The 23,774-nt window shown below is 38.7% G+C and overlaps 1 protein-coding gene across 4 annotated transcripts in view; it reads right to left on the bottom strand.

The window, feature by feature from the left end:
• Window positions 1-23,774, bottom strand: part of EYA4 (EYA transcriptional coactivator and phosphatase 4) — a 271,340-nt gene that overhangs the window by 226,788 nt on the left and 20,778 nt on the right. For all 4 annotated transcript variants that reach the window (XM_082730719.1, XM_082730717.1, XM_082730718.1 and 1 more), the window contains exon 2: window positions 16,104-16,203. In XM_082730719.1, coding sequence (XP_082586845.1) covers window positions 16,104-16,136 — 33 coding nt within the window. In that variant the 5' untranslated portion in view covers window positions 16,137-16,203. The remainder of the gene's footprint in view (window positions 1-16,103; window positions 16,204-23,774) is intronic.

The raw sequence follows: 23,774 nt of genomic DNA on the forward strand, positions 1-23,774 counted from the left end.
TCTGGTGGTTTATAATACAATTTATGCTTTCAAATTAGTGTAAATAACCTAAGCCAAATTGAAAGAAAAAGAGAGTGAAGGTAATTGGAAAGTGTGCCAGAACCCGGCATCTGAAAACCCACCGCTGCCAATGAGCACATAATGATTTCTGAATCTTAAAGAAATAAAAGTGGAAAAGAAAACATGCTTAATCAAATAGGTCTTGATGTAGACAATACAGAATATGACACAGTCACTTTCATTACAATGCTTATATCATTGCTCAAGATCATTTTCCTTTTTACTAGTGACATTTTCTTCAGAAACAACTAAAATTAGTTCACACTTTCTGTGCCATAAGGCCCTATAGTTGGGGTTAGTGTAAAAAGCCTCAGATATATTTTATGGAGAATGAGACGCTCTGGGACTAACCATTTTCTATGTATTATAAAATACTGGAAATTGAATACAGCAGGGATTCATGTAGACTCAAATCAGTCTGAACTTTTTAGTAAAGGTTTCTCCTGTGTGACTTCAAAAAAATTCACCAATAAAAGTTCCCTACGCTCAAAAGTTCAACAATGTTGTATCTGAAAGCTCTGGGACATGAAAAAATCAAATATGCTGAAACACAGCCTGGGATTTAAAAACCTAGCTTGAATCATCACTGCACCACCAACCAGCTATGGGATCCTGAACAACCTCTTTAAATGCTGTTTGTCCTTAGCTTACTCTGATTACACCCATGAAATAATAGAGTCAAGACATCAAAGGATATTTTAGAATAATGTTTCAGAGTTGAAAAAAAATTTAACAACACAGAAATCTTCCTTTTCTCTCAATTCCTAAATTTATGACTTGTCCCAGAGACAGAAAAAAACCAGGCACTGGGAGCCCCCCCAGTTCCTTGCATAGAGGTTGATACACACAACCTAACAGAATCTAACAGCAAAACAAATTCCACTAAGATTCCAACATTAACAATCAACCCATGTTCATGTAACAAATACCAATAACCCAAAGTCCTTTCATTAATTCCTTTATATCTCAAGCTTGACATTAAGGGTTCAAAAATGAAAATAACCTACATACAATTCCAATGACAGTGCAGTAAACAACAGATGAAGGGAAAAAATCTGTCTAGCATCCAAATATTAAATCTATTAAACCAGGAATGTTCAGTGTAGAGTTTACTCCCTTGAAGACTAGCAAATTCCTCCAACATTCTTAAATAATTATGCATAACCTGAAATTATCATTAATGATTCCTGATCTACTTCTGCACAGTAACTTAGGCACAACAGAATGTGTCTGAATCAACCCAAAAGTGAGCAGATACCATTATGGTAAGTCCCATACAAATGTGCAGCTGATGGGCATTCCAGAAAGAACTCTGAACACTGATGACAAGTTACTTAAATATTAAATGCCTCGGGGCGCCTGGGTGGCTCAGTGGGTTAAAGCCTCTGCCTTCGGCTCAGGTCATGATCCCAGAGTCCTGGGATCGAGCCCCGCATCGGGCTCTCTGCTCTGCGGGGAGCCTGCTTCCCCCTCTCTCTCTGCCTGCCTCTCTGCCTACTTGTGATCTCTGTCTGTCAAATAAATAAATAAAATCTTTAAAAAAAAATATTAAATGCCTCTTCTGGTTTTTCACAAAGGGTTTCAAATCACAAATTATTTTCCTAGGATAATATGCAAGTTCTTTAATTCTGAATGATTTTCAAAATCTAAGATATTGAACCAACCAAATTAGAAAAAGAAAAAGAAAAAAAATCAGTCTATATGGGATCCCAGCCAATGAAAACTAAATTTCATGGAAAAAAAAATAAGAGTCCACAATCTCACAATGAGGTCACCGCAAGCATGGATCAGTGCAGATATTATTACACAAATTGGAGTACTGAAAAAGGGAGTAGTCCGTCTTGGGGTGACTGGAAGAGTCCCATGAAAGATACACAGCTGGGCCACACAGAGTAAATAATACCTTGACAATATTTGTCTCTTCATCTTAGGCAAATGCTTTCAAAACTGAAGTTGTGAAGGCTTTTTATTTTACTTTTAACTTTACTTTATGGACATTCAAGCTCACTTCCCTTAGTACTGATGTCCAAATCATTGTTACAACCTGTGACATTTACTCTGTATTTTTCAGTAGTGAATGCCATAACTAAACTATGGCTATATACAGTTAAGCAATATATAAAAACATATAGTGATATAATGTCTATTGACCTGTCAAAGTTCCCCATTTAAAAACCACTGATCATATATATGCTGCTTACCCAATACCTATTTTATATTTTATAAATCTGGTGAATAAGAAAATTTTGAGGTAGACAAGAGTTAGCTAAAATAAAGTGTAAAGCCATAAAGTATAAAGACATCCTCAGTAACATGAAAAACAACCATAATACATTTTTCAAAGTTTGTTGAACAAATATTTTAACTTCCTGCGCACAACTTTAATCTATTGTTTAATTCCGGGTCAAAAGGAAGTAACCCAAATATGCACTCTGTTATATAAAAGGCCCAGAGGATGAAATTACATCTCTCTCTAATAAGGGCCTTTGAAATCCTATGCTAAAGTAAATTCGCAGCCAAATTATTTTTCTTCTGTTAATGCTGATTGAGCAGTAAATAATAACTAGGAAAAAAAAAACATGTAAAATAAAGTGTTTCACACCTTTGCTTGAGCTTTCTTAAATGACGCGCCTCTACCACCTTCAATACAGGCTCAAAGGAAAGCAATTATTTCCTCAGCCTCTAAATAAAGCAATAATTCAACTGTAGTTTTCAGGGGGCAGACTTCAATTTCAACACATTAAGAAGCTGTTTAGGGAAATATGCAAATTTTAGTGTTGAGGTTGAAACAAACCAAAAATTCTCATTTCGCAACACAGTGCTGCTGTGATAGCTTTGGCTTGATAAGGCGCTCGAGCTTCTTGGCCTTCACTTTTGCATCTGTAAAATAAAGGATTCAACCAGTGTAACCTCTAAAGGTCCCACCACTTGTAGAACAAGCCCTCAGTCTTCCCTATCAAACATGTTAATATGAAAAGGAGATAGAGGAGCCAGGACACTTAATGCAAGACAAATGTGAGTGTACTTTTGATCTTCCTATAGATCCTCATGTAAAAAAATCAGCAGAGACCCCTAAATCCACCTAAGCCATTTTTTAATGAAAAATAACTGACATACAATATTATGTTTGCTTCAGGTATACAACTCAGTGATTTGATATTTATCTGCATTATGAAAGAGTCACCACAATAAGTCTAGTTACCACCTGTCACCATACAAGGTTGTCACAGCCCCTTTTAAAATCAGTAGATTGAAAAATAAATACCATCTATGTTACCAACTTCAGTCTACCCCTTCATATTATTTCTGATGTGACAGACTTCTGAATTAAAAAAAGATATTTAAAAAAAAAAAAGGACACAGACCAATTTTTTTTCTTCTTATGTATGAAAATTTAATGAAATTTTAAAATTTTCTTGTTGTTGAAGGCAAGGGTCAGGGTGGAAAACTAAAAAATATAGAGCATTTTCCCACCTTACAGTTTATATTGCAGGCTCAGGAGCCAGACTGCCCAGTTAAAATCCTGCCCCCCCGCCACCTGCGAGCTGTGTGACCCCTCCCCTATAAACTGGCAGATAATAATAGTGCCCACCTCAGCAAGAGAGCTAATTGAGGTAATATACATAAAGCACTTAGAAAGCCAAAGTGAGGACTACGTAGCTGTGAGCATCTGGTGTTCACAATCCAGTTAAAATTCACTGGCCTTGTGTGTCCACTATAGCACTTAGGGCAAAAATAACGGAAGCTAAGGAAAGTAAGTAGTCAGTGTTTGTCCTTCCTTTTAACTCCGATTTGTTGTTTTTGCAGAGCTTCTACCCTGCTATCCTGGTTCCTGCCAAGAGAGCTGACGTGAACTTCACATACTAACTCTTGTAGGGGTATTCACATTCTACAGAAGTCTGGGCAGAGAAATCAATCCTCAACCCAAGAAGATATGAAACGATAGAATTTCATGTACTTTGAGACAAGTGCTTTTTCAGTCTGACTCTTGTCAAATTTGACACGATCACATCCAAATAATAGGCTCTTCTTTTCACTGGAAATACTGATATCCAAAGAAAACACAGCAAACAATTTCTTCCAGAGATGAGAGGCATTTTCATTAACCACAAAAGTGTTTGTTTTCTCTTGTCTCTTTGTAATGGTTTCAATGTTAAAAAAAAAAATAAACTTCCAATGCTAACACAAGGTCTTTAGTCTTAGTCAATGTGACATACTTTGCTAAAGAAAACTGAAAATATCTCAACAATCTATGTATTGAGATCTAAGAGATCCTCTATCATTTTTTAAAGTAATAGCTATTGCTAATCTTTTTTATACCACTTAAGTATTTAATCCTACCATGCTTCCATCCATTTCCTGATCTTGTCTGAACAAATGTACTTCCCTCCTGTTACGAAAAAAAAAAAAAATGAATGCCAACAAGGGAGAACACCCTGAAATATTCAAAACTACAGGCATTCCCTACCATTTTCAGAGTCAGAGTGTGCTATCCCTCCCTCGTTTCAATGTTATCTTCTTCATTCTAACCTCTACTGGGCTCCGCTATCGCTTCTGCAACAACGGGAGCCCACTGTGCCTTCCTCCCCTGTCATCAACCACACACAAGCCTCCTCTTGTTTGAAAGAAGTGCTCCCTTCAATTACTGCTCTGTTTCTCTTTAAAATCTTTAAACACACAAGCTTCCTCTTACTTCCTCCTCTTCTCTATACTGAGCCTTCGAGATGTCTCTTCTTACCAGAACTCAAGTGAGACTGCTTTCCAAAGCGCCACCAATGACCTTCTAGTCAACCAGTGAGACAGCCTTTTTCTCAGTCCCCATTCTGCTTGACCTCTCGAAATGTCAGATAGTGATGACCAGTTCCTCCTGAAAACTGTCTTGGTTCTTAGCTCTGAAAACAGTATTTTCCTGATCTTCCTTCTGTTACCCTATCTCTTCTCTCTCCTGATCCATCTTCCTCCTTCCACCTCAGAAACATGGTATTCTCCCGGGTTTATATACATAAACCAGACATCATTTCCTCCTATATACAGAGCCTCAAGGAAGATACTCCTCTGCTCGACAAGGTCAGCCCAGACATCTCTTCCATGTACAACAGAGATTCACCAGCTGCTTGTTTGACATGTTCTCTACAGTTCTAAATTCAAACACAACTTTCTCTTTCCTCAAGTCACTGACACTTACTCTTGAACCTTCATACTAGTATCCCCTAACCTTGAAACTCCAGGATAATCCTTGCCTTTTCCTTCACCAACATCTACCACCCGCAATTCCTCCTATTCACTCTGTTTGAATGGTTACAAGTTCAGCAAAGTTTTCTCTTCAAGTTCTCTTCCTTGATTCTTTCCTTGATTTCTTTCCACTGTCACATCATTAGTTTACACCAGAAGTTGGTCAAGTATGGGCCACAGCCTGCCACATGCTGATGTAAATAAAGTTTTATTAGAACACAGACATGACCATCCATGTATGCATTATTTATGGCTTCTCTCACACTCCACTAGTAGAAGTAAATAAGCTGTATGAAGACTTTATGGCCAGAAAAATCCCAAATTATTTCTTGTCCTACCTTTCACCAAAAAAAAGGTCTGTTCACCTGGTTTATGCCCTTTTCAGCTCATATGTCAACTGCTTCAAGATCTCCCAAACCATCTTCCTTGACCAGTTTCACACCTTGACTAATCTTCACACCATCTGGTTAATTTTCCTAAAATATCATTTAAAAAATATTACTCTATTGCTCAAAAATTATGTAACTTTCCATTATGTCCAAGATAAAAGTCCCAAAAGACAACACAGTATCTTGCAAATCTCTATAATTCATGTAGTGACAAACATCATGCTAGACATGAAGCAACATATAAATATCTAACCTTGACTTCAAAGATCTTTTTCAGTCTGGTCTCAGGATTTTTCAGCTGGTTTTCCCACTACCCTCCACCTTCATTCCCACAAAGCTCTGATTCAGAAATTCTAATTCATTCGCATTTTTTGTACAGAACTTATTGTCCTCTATTTTATGCTTCTTAGACTTCACTCCGACTATCTGCCAGGCCAGGATAGACCTTCTTGTGTCCAATTTTCTCATCTTTCAAGATCCAGTTAAGGTATGATTTAGCCTACCTATAATTCTTTTCTTGACCTTTTTTAAGCTGCATAGTACTTATTATTCTCCACTGCTAACTTGGCAATATTGTTTTGCTTTCTTACCTCTATATGAGACTGTGTTTGCCTTTTCATCCCAGTTCCCTCCACAATTTAGTATAGCATATCACAGTAAATGTTCAGATAAACCTCCTCAAATATTTTGTAGGGAATACATACATAAGCAAATAGCTCACTGAAAGCAGACATAACAAAGACCAGTGATTCTTGCCTCTACCCAGAAGACCTCCATCCACATCTATAGCCATTTTCAATTGTCACAAAAGAAAGTGGGGGAGGGAAATGAATGCTACTGACACCTAGTGGTAGATACCAGAAATGCTTCTGTACATTATAGAAGGCGCAGGACATGCCCCCACTGCAAGAAACCATCTGGCCCAAATTGTAGATAATGCCGAAACTGAGAAGCCCTGAGGAAGGTCAATTCTTTGCTAATTTGTAATGCCTAGAAACTTCACATCTACAAACACAGCAATCAGAGAACAATAAATATTTGTTGACTGATTTCTAAATATTTATGGTTTTGTTATCTGGATCGAAATGCAGAGAAGTGAATAACATCTCCATTTTTATTTAGCTGTATCTCTTCCTTGAGAGAGTCCAACCCAGTAACCAGTAATGCAGATATAATATGTGATTTTTGGAAAATTTGGAAGAAAGTATATTGAAAGAAAACTTACTGATTATGGTAACATACAGTATGGCATAATTTAGTATTTATAGGTATCATGGTATCAAGCAACCACCTTAAGTAAACTGTTGCCTCCTTAAGCTCTAAATGTGTGTGCCCCAGAATTCAGTCCTTTTAATTTGTCTCTATTTAGGTTTACTCTCTCGGTGATCTCAACCCAATACTCTTTCTTTAAGTAGTGCAGATATACTAAAGCTTTCCAAATTTATATTTTGAGTCCAACCTTCTCTCCTGAGTTCCAAATGGTTACATCTAACTGACTTCCTAACGTTTCTACTCAAATGTCTAATATTAGGTCAAACTTAATATGTCTCTATGAACTCAGTTGCTTAATACTGTCCTAGAAATCTGTCCTCCCCACAGTGTCTCGGCTACCCAGCATCACTCGATCTTAGGGTTCTGTCATCTTGACCTGAAGCCTCCTCCTCATTCTTCATCTTAGAAGAACATATGGACCAAAGAATCACGCAGCAGTCTCTCACTGCTTCCACCTGGAAATGATATGTACAGCACTTCCCTTTGTATTTCATTTGCCAAAACTAGTCCTATTGTCCTATCTAAATGCAAGGAGGCTAGAAAATGTATTTCCCAATGCACCAGAAAAGAGGAGTATGAAACAGCATTGGTGAAAACACAATAATGTCTCTGCTCCCATGTCTAAAACTGAACTCCTGGATCTCCACCCTCAATGTGTTCCTTATAAGTTAACCTGACTCAATAAATGCCATGCCATCCTTCCCACTGCTCAAGATGAAAACCTTGAAGCCATCTTTGACTCCTTTCTCTCACTACTGACCCCCAACCCATCAGCAAGTCTTCTGGCTCTACCTTCAAAACATATCCTGAATCCAGTCGCTTTGCACCCCCCAAGCCACTGCTACCTTGTCCATTTCACATCTGGGTACTGCAACAACGCAGTTTCTACTCTTGTCATCATAACTGTCGTTTTTAATAAGGAGACAGGGTGGTTTTTTAAAAACTTCAGTCACATTATGTGGCTCCTAAGCTCAAAACCCTCCAACTGCTTCCCAAGTCGCTGAAGCTAAAGCCAAAGCTCTTAAAATGGCCCCCAAGCCCCTACATACACTGTACTCCTCCACCTCACACTTCCAACCTGATTACTTGTTATCTCCACCTGTTTTCTCCACCACAGCCACCAATACTGGCCTCTTCCTATCCTCTGAACATATGAGCTGTGCCACCAGCTCAGTTTCATAGTTGCTATCCTCTCTAACTAAGCCCACGTTCCCCAGATACCCATAGGGCTCACTCCTTTACCTTCCCCAAGTCTTTGCACAAATGCCATTTTCTCAGTAAGATCCTGACTCCTCTTCCAAAACTGCGGCCTTCCCTTCCCACCTACCTTGGGATTCTACCCAGAATTTCCTAGCCTCCTCTCTACTTTACCTGGTTTTCCACCTTACACTTATTATCATCCAACATACTCTACGTATTTACTGTTCATCTCCCCCAACAAGAATATAAACTCCATGGGAATAATAGTATTTGTCCATTTTGTCCACCATGGATTACTAACATCTAACACCATGCTTCAAATACAGCACTTCTTCACAAATATTCACTAAAGAAATTAGTTGCCACTGTCCAAAACTCATTTTAAGATAAATTTAGAACTCACGGGGCTGGGTGACTCAGTCAGTTTAGCGTCTGACTCTCCGTTTCGGCTTGGGTCATGATCTCATGGGTTGTGAGATTGAAGCTCAGAGCTCAGCGTGGACATTGCTTGGAGAGTCTCTCCCTCTGTCCTCCACACACTTGCACGCCCACGTGCATGCGCTCTCTCTCTCTCAAATAAATAAATCTTTAAACACAAATAAAATAAAATAGGGGCACCTGGGTGACTCAGTGGGTTAAATCTCTGCCTTTGGCTCAGATCATGATCCCAGGGTCCTGGGATCAAGCCCCGCATCAGGCTCTCTGCTTGGCAGGGAAACTGTCCCCACCCCACCCTCCCCCCACCCACCGCCCTCTGCCTACCTCTCTGCGTACTTGTGATCTCTGTCAAATAAATAAATAAAATCTTTTAAAAAATAAAATAAAATAACTTTAGAAGTTGAAATAACACCTTACAGTCTTATATAAAATAAAAATTGGGGGGGGGGCACAAAAATGATGTTACATTTATCTTTTAATCCTCAGTTTAACAAAGTTCCTGAAAGAGAACATGGACTCTTTAAATATTTCTTTAACTGAATTTGTTGAACTGTCATTCAATTTTCATACATTCTGCTATCTTATGATTGTCTGCTCAAAATATTTAGTAATGAACTTTATGCAGTGGGTTTGTAATGATGGGAAAATAACTTCTATTTCTTACCAAGACCCAGGATATTTAAACATTTGCTCTTTATTTGAATAAGCTGAGATCAAGTTGAGTTTTAATGCATACTTAAAGACATCAAGTGTATTGAAGGGTCTGAAAACCATTTAAGTTGATCAAAGCAGGTAAGATAATACATTTACCAGTATAGGTTCTGGAAGCCCACATCCATCAGTGCAACATTCTAGCTGTGACAACCCTGAATAAGATCTCCAAGATCAGCTTCAGCCTGCCCTGTGGGGCAGTTTAATGGGATGAGTCACATAAAGCACTATCAAGGAATGCAAGCTCTTTTCATCAGCCAACATTTTCCGTTTGCTGTATACCTTACAGCAAAAGTTCCATTACATTAATTTTCCCATTTCTCAGAATTATTAAAGCAAGAAAGAAATACATTACATTTATATTATAAACAGTTATTTTCATTTTAATTGTTAAGACAGAATTATTGGACAATCAAAAGACCATATGTAAGTTGCAAATTCAGATAAGAGACTTTTGGTACCTGAAGATATTATGGCTCTTATTTGCATTTATACTCTCCAAGCCAAGTGCTCAGAGCTTCTGACAACTGTCCAGCCCCAGATCAGCAGGTGTGAGGCTCTCTGTCACTCCCACTCCTGACCAAGTCCATGGCAGGTTGCACTAAGATCATAATGTTTCTCTTCCACTGAGCCAGGAGGAAGCTTTAAGATCCTTCTCAACAGGGACAGCTGCTACCAGCTGATCACAGGTGACAGAAGAAAAGCCTAACATTTACTCTCCAGATTACAGCAAATGATATACAGTCACAATCCATATTCTGTACTCTGTGGGGCTCTCCCTGTCTCCAAGTGTATTCTAAAATTTGTAGAGAGGTTTTAATAAAATTAAGTCACAATTTTAGAAGGTCGTAAAAGATGATTCATTGAATCTTTTTATGAATCTTTAACAACACATGCAAAAACATAGAGATTCAGAGTTAAAAAATTGTGCAAAATGAAAGAGTAAGCCTTAGTGACTAATAAAAATTAAAATTTAAATTCACTGTACCTACTTTTTAGGTACTCTATTATATAATTGCAAAGTAAAGATATCACTGGCAATTGGGAGTTATAACAGTTTTGAAAGTAATTTACCTTTAGTCAAAATTCCAATGAACTCTGAAATATACTGTCCCACTGAGTGGTGCAAAAACACCTGTTGTGAACATGATTCTTCTGACTAGTTTAAAGCTCGAGTTCTTCCTAACAGATTTGCAGCCGCAAAAATAAATTTAGTTAGATCGAAATAAAATACATTACATGATGATGCTCAAATTGATTTAGAGTATCTAAGAAAAAAAGCAATAAAATAATGGGATTCCAGGATTTGGACAATGCCACATTATCAAAGATGAAAAATCAATTTAAATTGAAGATAATCAAAATAATTATTTTATAGCAAGGTGTTGAAACATTGACAAACTGGTGATTCTGAAGCTGTACGTCTAAAGGGTGATTTGGCTGGCATATCAATTCCATACAACAGCTAAAAACTGTCCAAATCACTCAGAAAAGAGCACAGGTTTTTAAAGATGGGTTAGTGGCTATAATCAAAATGATCCATAGACTCTCTAAAAACAAAGAACTGGGGAATAATTTAAAGTCATTTAGGATCCTAAGGGAAACAAACTGAGACAGAAAAGAGATTAATTTATTAAACTAACTTTAGAATTTTAATTTGCATTATTAAGTTAGTAAATTTGATGTAAAAAATACTATTAGTATCTACAAATATACATAAGTTTCTAAAAACACTGCTGCAATATATATATAAAATGGATCTAATGGATGTGAATTTACACCTCTATAAAGGAAATACGTCATCAATAACAAGTTAAGTGCTTCAAGTTAAGAGTCACAATGTTGACATATATAGGAAGTCAGGCCCTTAATGTCTAATAGTAGGGAATGCCACCCTACAGTAAAAACTTTATTCTCCCTCAGTCTACTTGGTAATCATTAATGCTTTACTCCATAACCCACCAGTACTTAAAATTCACAAGCAATATTTTTTTCCCCAAACTTCTAGTTTGATGATAAATTTAGGCAATACCCCCTCTCACTTTGATATGAATGAATAAGATGAGGAAAAAAGTCTATGGCCCATCATTCATATAGGACCTCAATATATCTCAATGTGTAAAGATAGTATAGAAGCTATAAAAACAATAAATATTGCTCAGTCTTTATTTGAATACAGGGAATATAACATATTTCACAGTATCAAAGGAACTTCTTATTATTAATATAGTTACTGCTATGCATAATCTAGATTCATATTTATTTCTATTAATGATAGTTAAAAACCATTCAGCTATAACTGGATATAAAGCTGTTTCTAAATAATTAGAAAGTTCTAATATAGAATTTCAGACAAATATGAAAACTAAACCTTACTTTAATTGGTGACCTCCTAAAATTCCCTAGATGTTCTCAGCCAGACTGTAAAGTAAGATCCAGATATAATACAAAAAAAAATTAAGAACCACACTTTGTTTTGATTACATGCTGCTGTGTGTATTATATGCTATGTGTAATTTTTTTAAAAAATGTAAATGAAACATGAAATCATGAGTCAGTAATCCATTTTGAGAATAACATTTTGACTTTCTAAAATTCATCAGGCTATTCAATAACATACCTTAGTATGTAACAGTATATAGAAGCTTATGAATGAAAACATTCATTAAATGACAGCAAGAATTGTGCTAAGAAGCAAGGATACAAGATGAACAAGACTTGCAATGACTCTTAAGTAGTTTATAATCCAGTAGAAAGGTAAATAAACAGATAAGATTTCAGTTCTGTGGGGTAAGTCCCAGGATGGAGGTAAATGCCATTGGCAGCACATTGTAGAGGCCCCTGACAGTCTGGAGAAGAAAAAGGCCATCTCAGAGGGACATTAGCCCATCTCAGAGGGACAGTAGATCTGGAGTCTTCCAGATCTACTAGTTACCTGCATGGAGCAGAGGCCCACCTGGGAAGAGGCTACATACAGCTCTAGAAAAGACACAGAAACCTCAGCGGACCTGTAAGATTCCAGGAATCAAAAGAAGCCAGAAAGAATACCAGAGAGCTAGAGGTAAGCTTCACTGAACGCTTGGGACTTTCTCTTATGCAAGAAAGGACCTGTGAAGGATGTTAAATAGAACAGCCACATGATCAGGTATGTACTTCAGAAAGACCACTCTAGAAGCAACTGAAAGCAAAAAAAGAGTCAGGAGATAAAATAGAGATCCAAATGAGAGCTGTAGCAGAGTGAACACTTTGAGAGAGCTGAAAAATTAAGATAAGACAAGAGTTTGAAATGGAGATGAGGAGAGTAGGATGAGTCCCTGCTTTCTGACCTAATCCACCCCAGGGCTGAGGATGCCATCCCTGGAGATGAGAAGAACCAGAACAAAAAAGAGGGGTAGAAAAGTTGGGAAAGGAGAGCTTGTGAGTTCAGTTGTCATATGTTGAGTTTTTAAACCTATGCACCTCCAGGCAGGGCTGTCGCCAGAAGGTAATTGGATATGCAAGAATGAATGCATACTCTTTAAAGGCCACCTGAATATGTCAGGTAATTGTAATAACAGCTAACATTTACCATGTTTCTACTTTAAGCGGGGCATATGTTAAGCCTTTCATATAGCTTCTTTTTATTATCCTCCCCATGCTATACATGAAGAAGAGTTTAAGTAATTCCCTTATGGTTACAGAGTATTGAAGTGTCAGGGATTTCTGATTTCAAGCCCAAGTACTTACCCACTATACTATGCTGTGTCTGCAAAATCCATTATAGGTTTTAGGACCAGATAAACATGGGTTCAGTTCTAATCTCTGCTACTTAACAGCCAAGTGACCCTGACACTTTCCAAGCCATAGTTTCTCCACCTGTAAAGCGGTGACCATAACAATTACATCACAAGACGATTCCATGGAAAGAAAATATGGAAGTGCCAGACTCAGTCTATATGTGCAATAACTGGTACCCACTGCTATGCCTATGCCTAAAGAAGAAATTCTTCTGTGATCTGAGCAAATTCCCTTTCATCTTATTATGAATTTTCTTTTCATTCTACTCTATTTTTCTGTATCTTAATAAAGACTATGTATCGTTTTTCAAAATATTTGAAACATATTCTATAAAATTTAATGTTATTTAAAGATTTCACTCAAATAGAAATCATTTCAATGTAAAGGGGTTGATTCAATTTTTTTGACATTTCTTGCAATGATGAATGTCAAAATAAGAAAACCCCAAAACCATAAGTCGTGCTGATGTTCTGGAAAGAGCTTTGGACTTGGAGTCAGAAGACCTGTGTGAAGTCCCAACTCAGCCGTTTACTAGCCATGGTATCATGGGTATGTCATTAACAGTCCCAACGGTCCCTCTGCGCATGTCTGTTCTTCCAAGTCTAAGGATGCTGAGGGAGAAAGGCTTTACAATCTTTATAAAACCAAAACCCTTAAGTCATCAACACTTGACACAAACTTCAAGTTTCCTGTGTTTTAACCCCAAAGTGCCCACTCTTTGATGGCCCGTCAAACCACTCCACAGAGCAGGAGCTTCCCATTTGACTCTGACCAGATGATACTCCTCAGGTGGAGGGTTCCATGTAAAGTGTGGGGGGAGGTGGGAAGTGGGCAGGGGATGGGAGTGGAGAGCATTCTTTCTTTTTCTCAAAATCACCCCCATTCTCACCACAAATTCAGTAGCTAAGTTTAAGCCAAGAAGCCAGAAAACCACACCAGATTTCCGATTTTCAAACCTGGCTGCACATTAGCAATACCAGGAACTTTAAAAAAAAAAAAAAATTTGTGGGCACCTGGGTGGCTCAGTGGGTTAAGCCACTGCCTTTGGCTCAGGTCATGATCTCAGGGTCCTGGGATCGAGTCCCGCATCGGGCTCTCTGCTCAGCAGGGAGCCTGCTTCCCTTCCTCTCTCTCTGCCTGCCTCTCTGCCTACTTGTGATCTCTCTCTGTCAAATAAATAAATAAAATCCTTAAAAAAATAAATAAATAAATAAATAATTTAAAAAAAGATTTGTTTTTAAACGTTGAGCTCCATAGTCCTGAAATAATGCCAGAGGAAGCTATGATTTACAAATGCTGGGTTTCACTTTGTAAAAGGTCGTATGAAGCATCTTGCATAATAACCTCATTCTAATGTTAAACATAAAAACATATTCCCTTTCACCTACACTACATTGGAAATAAATATTCCTTCTTGAGGATACACATGCAATGAGATCTGCCATCCCTGTCTGCCAGGACAGCACCAGCATTAGTTTCATGTCCTGGGCTATCCCACCCCTAGTCTCGGGAAAACAGCGACAGTTGGTCAATCTCTCTCTCTCTCTCTCTCTCTCTCACACACACACACACACAGACACACGTACACATGCATGTGCACAAACCTTTAAGTAACCCTCAGTGTGTCAGCAAAGTACAGATCAACAGTGGCCCTCTCCTGAAGCAGCACCACTAAAATGACATTATTCACTCAGGTACGTATATGGTCTCGCTTACAGACCTCTGACACCACTGGGATCCATAAATCCATAAACAAGCAATGGTGTGGGTGACATCATGCTATCATCCTTTTTGTTGGAGTCCACACTTCGATAACAAGCATTTAAAAAAATAACTACTTGGAAGCCCCCACCTCCTAACTGCTATTTGTCTACTCAGGAAATTTTTGAAGAGTAATATCTCTACCATTTGACAGATCTTTTTTAAACTTTTATGGTTTTGGTTTTTTTGTTGTTGCATTGTGATGCCATGTAAAATTAAATAATTTTACTTTATTTAAGATAATATACCATGAAATTATGCAATGGTTGTGTCTGCTTGTAAATTAAAGACTTGGTTATCACCTTTTCTTTTAAATGAAGTATTTTTAGAATCAGATTAACTTGAAAATGGCACACAATTCACCAGAACATAGATTCATTTGTATTTCAAAACCAAGCTGGTCATAGAAGTATTTTCTAGAACCACATGATGATACACAAATGCACTGTTTTCTGTTGCCTCATAGAAACACGAGACTCTAAGATCCAGTCATGATCATACAAAGAACAAGGTCGTAAAGAACATAAAGAACAAGGTCAATCTGCATAATACACACTTGGTAGGTTCCCATATCTCCTCACTTGTGACACGGCTAGTGGTCTGTGGGAGCAACAGCTTGAGGCACAGTTGGCAGTAGTGTAGGAGTGTGAGGGAAGACCTCCCCCCGACTTCTGTTCCACACACTAACGTATCAGTGCCATGGAGGCACAAATAGTGAGTTAGGAGCAAAGGCCACATAAAGTCTTTCGCTTTGAGAAAGCAGAATCTCAGAGTGACTGCCACCAATCTTATGCATACTTCACTCTGCAAAGAACTAGCAACATAGGCAGTCTGAGAAAGCACAGGAGGACTGTGGCTGCCATCCCCGAAATGAACAAGAGGTATGCTGGTAACACTTCTCCTGTTAAGCTTCTGACATTCAACACTATATGCACGATCTAAGCATTTCTGGAATAAAATGAAATAAAGACGGTTTGCAAAATTGTTTAGATTGTTGAAAATACTTGGCATGATTTAAATGCCCTAGTCTTTCTACCACTAGCTTTCCAAACAATTGATAGAGACCTCAAAATGTGACCTCATTAAGCAGGAATGGAATAATATTTCCAAAGGTTTGTTTTATAGCCTTGGAAGAGAATTCAAAATTTTATATATATGTATTTTACAAAACTCTTTGATTTTTATAATATATTGCTTTTAGTATGATTTTGAGTGGTTCTGTCACAACTTTTTGCAGCAAACTGGAGACTGAATGAGACTTACTGATTGCTCATTTAAGTCCTGGGAGTCTTCCATGTGGTTTTCTCACTTCTCCAGCCACCCCCAAACAGAAGCAGCTTCCTTCAATTAAAAAGTGGACTATCTAAAACAAAGAGATGGAAACAAAGAGGAATAATGAAAAGATTTTTTTATTTATTTGCAAATTACCAAAGCACACTATGATTTATGCAATAATGGATAATCCACAGGAGCATTACTTTCAAAGAACAATACTCATTAATATTATCCATATCTTATAGACCCAATGACCTTGAAAATCACACCATGGAAAATGGGAATATGTGAACAGCTACTCAGGACAATTTTGGAGACACAGTCTGTAATAAACACTTAGAATACTGTTTCGCTGAAAGAAAAATCGGTTGTTAAGCTATTGGCAGATTAAAAATTAAGAGTCTGCATCAATTGTTCACTTTCTGAAGTCTATGAATTAAGAAAATGCAGTATGGGGGCACCTGGGTGGCTCAGTAGTTTAAAGCCTCTGCCTTCCACTCTGGTCATGATCCCAGAGTGCTGGGATCTAGCCCCACATCAGGCTCTCTGCTCAGCAGGGAGCCTGCTTCCTCCTCTCTCTCTGCCTCCTTCTCTGCATACTTGTGATCTCTCTCTGTCAAATAAATAAATAAAATATTTTTTAAAAAATACAGTATGTATCTTAATATGACAGCTTGCTATAAAGGAAAATTTGTCTAAATTACCAGATGATCATCATCCAGTGTTGAAAAATAGAGCATCATAAAATACATGCTCAATTTTAAATATAGATTAAAAATAACACTATTACAGTAAAGAAGGCATTACAGACATACATGGGAAGGACAATTCACTAATTAACCTTAGTGAGACATTCAGTTAATTATTCAAAAAAGCTCATCTTTACTCCATACCATATATTTAAAAATTTCCAGGCAAACTGAAGTGTAAAATAGCTCTAAGAAAAATAGGCATAATTTCTTTCAATACCCAGATGGAGAAGGATTCTGTAACAGAAACAATGAAATACAAAACAAAAAAGCCAAACAGCCTCTTGAATCCCCTCACACCTACAACAAAAAAAAATCATAAAAATTAAAAGATAAGTGAAAATACAAAAAGAAATACTGTACAAATATCAAACACAATAGGCTAATATCTTTAACATATAAAGAACTCTTAAATGCAAACAGAAATGCTCACACATCCCTACAGGAAAATGGTCCAGCATCACAAAACAATGCTCAAACTCATAAATAAATACAATGCCATTTAAAATAGTGATGATGCATTTGTGGTCCTTCAAATCCTAATTTTAAAAATAAGAAGAATATAAATTTTTAAAAATTGTGCAAAAAAGTGGTGTTTCTCATGAACATCAATTAGATATAAACTGCTACACTCAAGGACTATTTAGTGGCATCAAAATTCTCTGAAGATACAACTTAAGTGAAAAATTAGTATTCCAATAAGTGTTCTGCAGAAACAACTCGGTTTATTTCCCCAGTTTATTGAAATACAACATACACAGGTGTTTTGCTCCATTTTACAAACATCCATTCATACACTCCCTACTACAAGCAGGCAGATGTGGCTTTAATTTCTTCTCTTTTCCACGTTGCACTATTTTCTACAAAAACAAATCTAGGACTTTCCTTATTAGAATACAAGACATTCTAAAAATTACAAAGGAAATTTAAAATGTATCTTGTAAATTGTTTTATGCCTAGAAGACTCAGAGATACAGATTAAAGGTTTTTTTAATCTGAAGAGTTAAAAGTCATAAAATGGGAACGTAACGTATATGTATGTAAATTGACAGTGTCCATGCGACACTGATTAAGTATAATCGCAAACCAGAAAAACATCCCTTTCAAGAACCACACAGTTTTACAGCGTATACGATATGAAGGAGGAAGGGTAAGTATGAAGCACACTGAGAGGTGTGGCAGCATGCATTTGGACTCAGAAAGACAAGCAGGCAGGGAGTTCAAGATGTACAGATGTTATTTTCTGTGTTGGGGGTGGACGTGAGAAATGGTGAATGGACAGCCTGGGCTCTGCTCTTCCCTCCCACTTCCTCCCTGTTTCACCTCCCACTCTTCCCGTCTCCTTAAGGACGGTTCAGGGCATCTGATCTGGGTCATTCAGCCTCATTCTTACGGATCTCTTGCTTGCTCCTCTTGTCCTTGAAGTCCTCCATCTGAATCCTCAGCCTGTATACTCTTCCCTACTCTCGTGACCAAGACCATTCAGGCAGGTTCACCTTGGGTCTGAGCACAGCACAGTCATTGCAGGCCACTAATCCGCTGATGGTGACCTTGCTAAGACTGACACCTGCCTGCCTCAGGAGCCCTTCCTCCATCCTCCCAGAGGGCAACTGTGGCGGATCATCTCCTTTAGTGGCATTTTCTCCTCACTACCTGGATAACAGACTGGCCAAATACTCCTAAGGCTGTTATTTTAAAGAAGTACCACAAACCATATATCTCTGACCAATAGAAATTTATACTCTCATAGTTTTGACAGCAAGAGGCCCTAAATTAAGGTGCTGGAAAGCCCATACTCCTTCTCTAGACTCCAGAAAAGGTTCATTCCTTGTCTCTTTCTTGTTTCTAGTGTTGCCCACAATCCTTGGCATCCTTTGGCTTGTAGATGCATCACTCCAATCTCTGCTTCCATAGTCAATGGTATTCTCCCCACCCATCTCTCCACTTGGCCTTCTTCCATGTGTGTGCATCTGTATCCAAATTTTCCTATTCCTAAAGGTACACCAGTCACTGGTTTAGAACCTACCCTACTCCAGTAAAGCCTCATTCTAACTTGATTCCTTCTGCAAAGACACTACTTCCACAGGTGAGGGGATCAGAATATGAACATATGTTTTAGGGGATCCAAATTTAACCCACGACATAGCTACAGTTACCACACTAAAATGACTTTTAAGATGTCATCAAGGTTTAAGTGTAGTATTTCCAGAAAGGATATCTAACAATTAGAACAAGGATATGGATTATTAGGAAAGAAGTTACTGTTTTCTAGAAAGGACCACCATCTCAGGACAATGGTAATAACTCAAGAGAAATTAAAAATTAAGGCTTCAGAAGAGATGTTGGAACATAAGAGAATTAAGCAAAAGCCAGTCTTTTTTTTTTTCTTTTTGTTAACCCCCCACTGAGAATCTACTTAACGTTCCAGTTGGGAAGCTATTTGCATTAATGTTCCATGTTACAACATAATACTTTGCTTTATGTTTCCTTAAAATTGAGATTGTTACTTAGTTTAACTTCTTTATGGTAACATGAATTTCTTTTTTTGCCAAACACACCAAGGTACTAAAATATTATGAGCCCAGTGATTTTATATTCTTGAACCAAATAAAACTACCTAGGTTAATTGCAGACACAGTATTATTTTACATCATAATTTAGCATTGGTTGTTATGCTAAATCTTTTAACATTTCATTTTCGCAAATATATGAGAAAAAGACAAGAATGCTCTTCAAATCAAGTAAAAGAAGTATTACTTCATAATAAAGATATAAAATTAAGGAATAACAATAACCTCGTGCTGTTTTATGAGGTAATAATCTAGTTCCCAGCTCTCTTTCAAGGCCATTCCCCCAGAAAAAGGTGAATTTAAAAAGGAATAATAGCAACCCCACCCATTCCATGTCAGATTTTTTTTTTCTGCTGCAATCAGTTTCTCAATACATAGTAAAAAGATGATATCCTTTTCTCCAACTCCGCTTTAGAGAAAGTGAGCTATAAACTCCTGTGTCTTAGAAAATTAGAATTAAAAAAACCAACATCTCCCCTAGTTTAAATACATAAGGAGATTCTGATATCCAGTTATACGACAATTCTCAGAAACAGAACAGGGCGGACGCCTGGTCCAGGTGGTGGAGACAGCAAAGAGAAAAAGAAGATGTTGAGCAATGTTTGAGAAGTTTGTAGACTGCATGATCCAGTTCTCACCCTTTTGACTGATCTTTCTAACCAAACCCTCAGTGAAAAGGAGATTGTCCCAGCACGCTTTGGCAAATAAACATAAACATGGAGGGGATGGCTTTCTGCACCAGGGCTGGCACGGGACAGGGACAGAGGCTGCACACGGGAATACTATATCTCGGGACGGCACACACATGGTGCAGCCTCCCACGGGTCATTAACGCCAGACCCCTGGGCTCTGTCACGGACTCCTTGCCCACTCCCTTCCAATTCCAGAAGTGACCAAGTGCTCTCAGTACTTCATAGCATTCATTCAAATCACTCCACGTTTCTCTCATGGCTACCATAGTAGTTCAAGCCATCAATGGCCCTCGTCCAGATGGGAGCAAGCGCCTCCTGAGGGGTGTCCTTCCTCCACAGCGGCTCCCTGGACTTGACTTTTCTTTCTTTTTTTTTTTTCCTAGATTTTTAAAAAATTTATTTATTTTTGAGAGGGAAAGAGACACAGCACAAGTAGGCAGAACAGTAGGCAGATGGAGAGGGAGAAGCAAGCTCCCCCCTGAGCAGGGAGCCCAATGCGGGACTCGATCCCAGGATTCTGGGATCACAACCTGAGCCAAAGACAGACACTTAACCGACTGAATCACCCAGGCGCCCCACGGACTTGACTTTTTGCAGTGCAGCCAGAGTAATACTTCAGAGTAGAGATCTAATTGGATTCTCTTAAAACAAAGTAGATCTTGACCCTTCCTTTAGGATGAGCCAGAAATTCTTCAGTCAGTCCTACTTGAAGCTGGGGCAGCGCCTAACAGAATCCATGCAGGACAAGCACTAGTTTGCTGCCTTTGCTCCCTGGGGCCACTACCTGTCCCAGGAGGGAGTTCTGAGGGAGAGCTCCACCTTCCTCCTTCTCCTGGCTGCACACCATTCCCTCATCCCACCACCACGGACACACTCACCACAATGCCTTGCAGCCGACAGAAAGGACTACAGCAGAGTCTCCTGGGAGGACGTGTGCACAGTACAGGCTCTGTGATAGTATAAAGGAAGACGGAGTGGGGAAAAGACTACAGCCCCCACCCACGTGCCCAATGCCTATAGTATGCTGAGGGAAAGTGGAAGACACCCTTGTACATGGCCATCCGAACAAGTTCCAACCCCGATACAGACGCCCGACAAGTGGAGGGAGGCCTATGGAGAGTCCCACCCATAACCACAGATAAGGCCCCCTTTAAACTTAGATGGGGCTTTGAAGAATCTATGTACATGGGCAGAATTTCCTGGGCCAGGAGAGGGTGTCCTTCCATTACATTCTGTCATCCAGAAAAGCTAATCTATTGTTTGACTTACAGGTTTTCAAAGGGCAGGTACATTTTTGCAAATGTACTGTGTACAAAATGGCTCTTTGCCCACATGAGGCTATAGTATAAATATACTGATCCACAGCCAACATTTCGCACCTAACCCGCTAGACTGCACAGTTCCTTCCAAGTCATACCAGATTACTTGTATCAAACGATGCATCACAATCCCTTCCTACTGCTTAGGATGGGTGTGTGGGAAAGGATCAGGCTAGTCCTCCTTCAGTGGCAAAATCTCTGGGGCATTAAACTGGGGCATGCTTGGGGTGCCTGAGTGGCTCAGTTGGTTAAGGCACTGACTCTCGGTTTCGGTTCCTGTCAAGATCTTGGGGTCATGGGATACGATCCCCATGTTGGGCTCCATGCTCAGTGTGGAGTCTGCTTGAGATTCTCCCTTTCCCTCTCCCTCTGTCCCTCTGCCTTCTCATGCTCTAAATAAGTAAATAAGATCTTAAAAGGAAAAAAAAAAAAAAAAACACTTTGGCATTCTTTACAGACATGTGAACAAACTTGGGTCTGCTAGGGAGAGACAGAAGAGAGGTGACCCAGAAAGAGTAGTAGCAAAAGAGAAGATGGCAAGAAAGTCCTGGCAGAATTTAAGGACCTGGATCTTATTACTCCTGAAGTCTCCACTGTTTCTGTGCCCTTCCTGCTGCTTGGCTGTTCAATTCTTCCTTGGATTCCCTGAGCCATCCTCAAGAGCCTTCAATTAAATTCCCTCCCTTACTGAGTATACTGCCTAACATAAAACTAAAATTGTAGAGGAAGTCAAACAACTTACATTATCATTACATTACTCAGATATTATAGCTGGACTCCAACTGTCAAGAGGGCATCGCTTTCACATCCTGCACATCAACTCACGTACACTGCCCTCAAAATTTTACAAATGGGTCTGGGAAGCTAAGACAGGCACCAGCTGGTTCCAACAGGTCAAGCAGCATGCCAAAGAGGGAAGCCAACAGCACCAAGGACACGTAGCTCCAATTCTACAGCCCACTGTTCAGAGGAGGACATGGACATTCTTTGACCATGCATGTGACACCTGTCCCTACCTATGCAAAAGGAAAACAGCAAAGGAAAACTGCTTACCCTGATCTGTCTCTCAAGAGACAGATCAGGGTAAGCAGTTTTGAGGACTGTGCCTTGTTTCCATCTCCTGAACTGAAACCAAACTAAAAACCAGACGCCAAGCTCCTCTGACCCGCTTTGTAGAGCATGAACTTCGCAAAACAGTCCATATAAAGCAAAATGTTTAGAAGAATGGGGTTAATTTCTCATGCTAAAATTATAACCAGCTCAATATCATGCTAATCACCTGGGTCATTAGTGATAGGTTCATTTTGGGGGGCAATCATCTTCCTGGAATTATAAACTATGATCCCTTATTTTTGACAAGCAAGGCCTGCCAAGTTTGTTTTTATGTTGTTTGTGTTTGTACATTGTTGCTGGTGGGCTAGTTATCCTAGAAAATGCCGACCCAGTTCTATAACTGGACAGTCCCAGAGGAATCTCTGAAGGGATTCTGGGCTTGAGCAACTTCTGTTACCCTCCAGATACTCAGGCAGACTCTGCAGGCTCACGGGCTGCGTCCGTCGCTCCTCTCAACCTGGATGTCACAATTACCCTGTCGAGCTTTCTGTGTACCCTGGAATGGTTCATCTAGCTCTGCTTGTCCTGCAGCCTGGCAGGAAAAACCATTTGAGCCCTTTCTCAGAAATAGTCTGTTTTTTTGTCCATAAGCCTCTCTTTCATACCTGCGAAACATTTTTGATGAAGAATGTATTGACCCTATGTATTACTTAACACACGTCTGATGACTTTATGCCTCTCTTGAGGAAAATCTGTTGCACTTTGAGAGAATTTAAAAATACATCTCCTAAATTTAGTATTCCCCTCTTGAAACCTGAGAGGTAGAAAAGATAGTTTTGCTAGAGAGAATATAAATTTAGTGATTCCGAATACCTCTGGATAAAGCAGTTCTGCATGTGAGTCCTTGCTTCCTCACTGGATAATGGTATGGCCTTGTGATAGTTCATGATTGTCTCTAAATATCATTCTCTTCATACATAAAATAGGAATAATAATGATACCTATTTTGTGTTATGTTGAGATTAAATGAAACCATGTATTTCAAAAATACATCCCGTTGGATTATTCGTGACAGAGTGGACAAAGATCTCTGCTTCTTTACTTTGCTTCCTATATAATCAATTAAAACATTTTAATATTTTTACTGTACAGTAAAGTATTATCTATGCAATTTCTTATGGAAATGTAAGGATTTTAAATTCTGCTCTACTAAGAATATTATATTAATCAGTGATCTCCAGAAAATGCATTAACTGCCTATGTTTAGAGAGTAGCC

This window comes from Mustela nivalis (genome assembly GCF_964662115.1).
Source record: "Mustela nivalis genome assembly, chromosome: 5".
NCBI lineage: Eukaryota > Metazoa > Chordata > Mammalia > Carnivora > Mustelidae > Mustela > Mustela nivalis.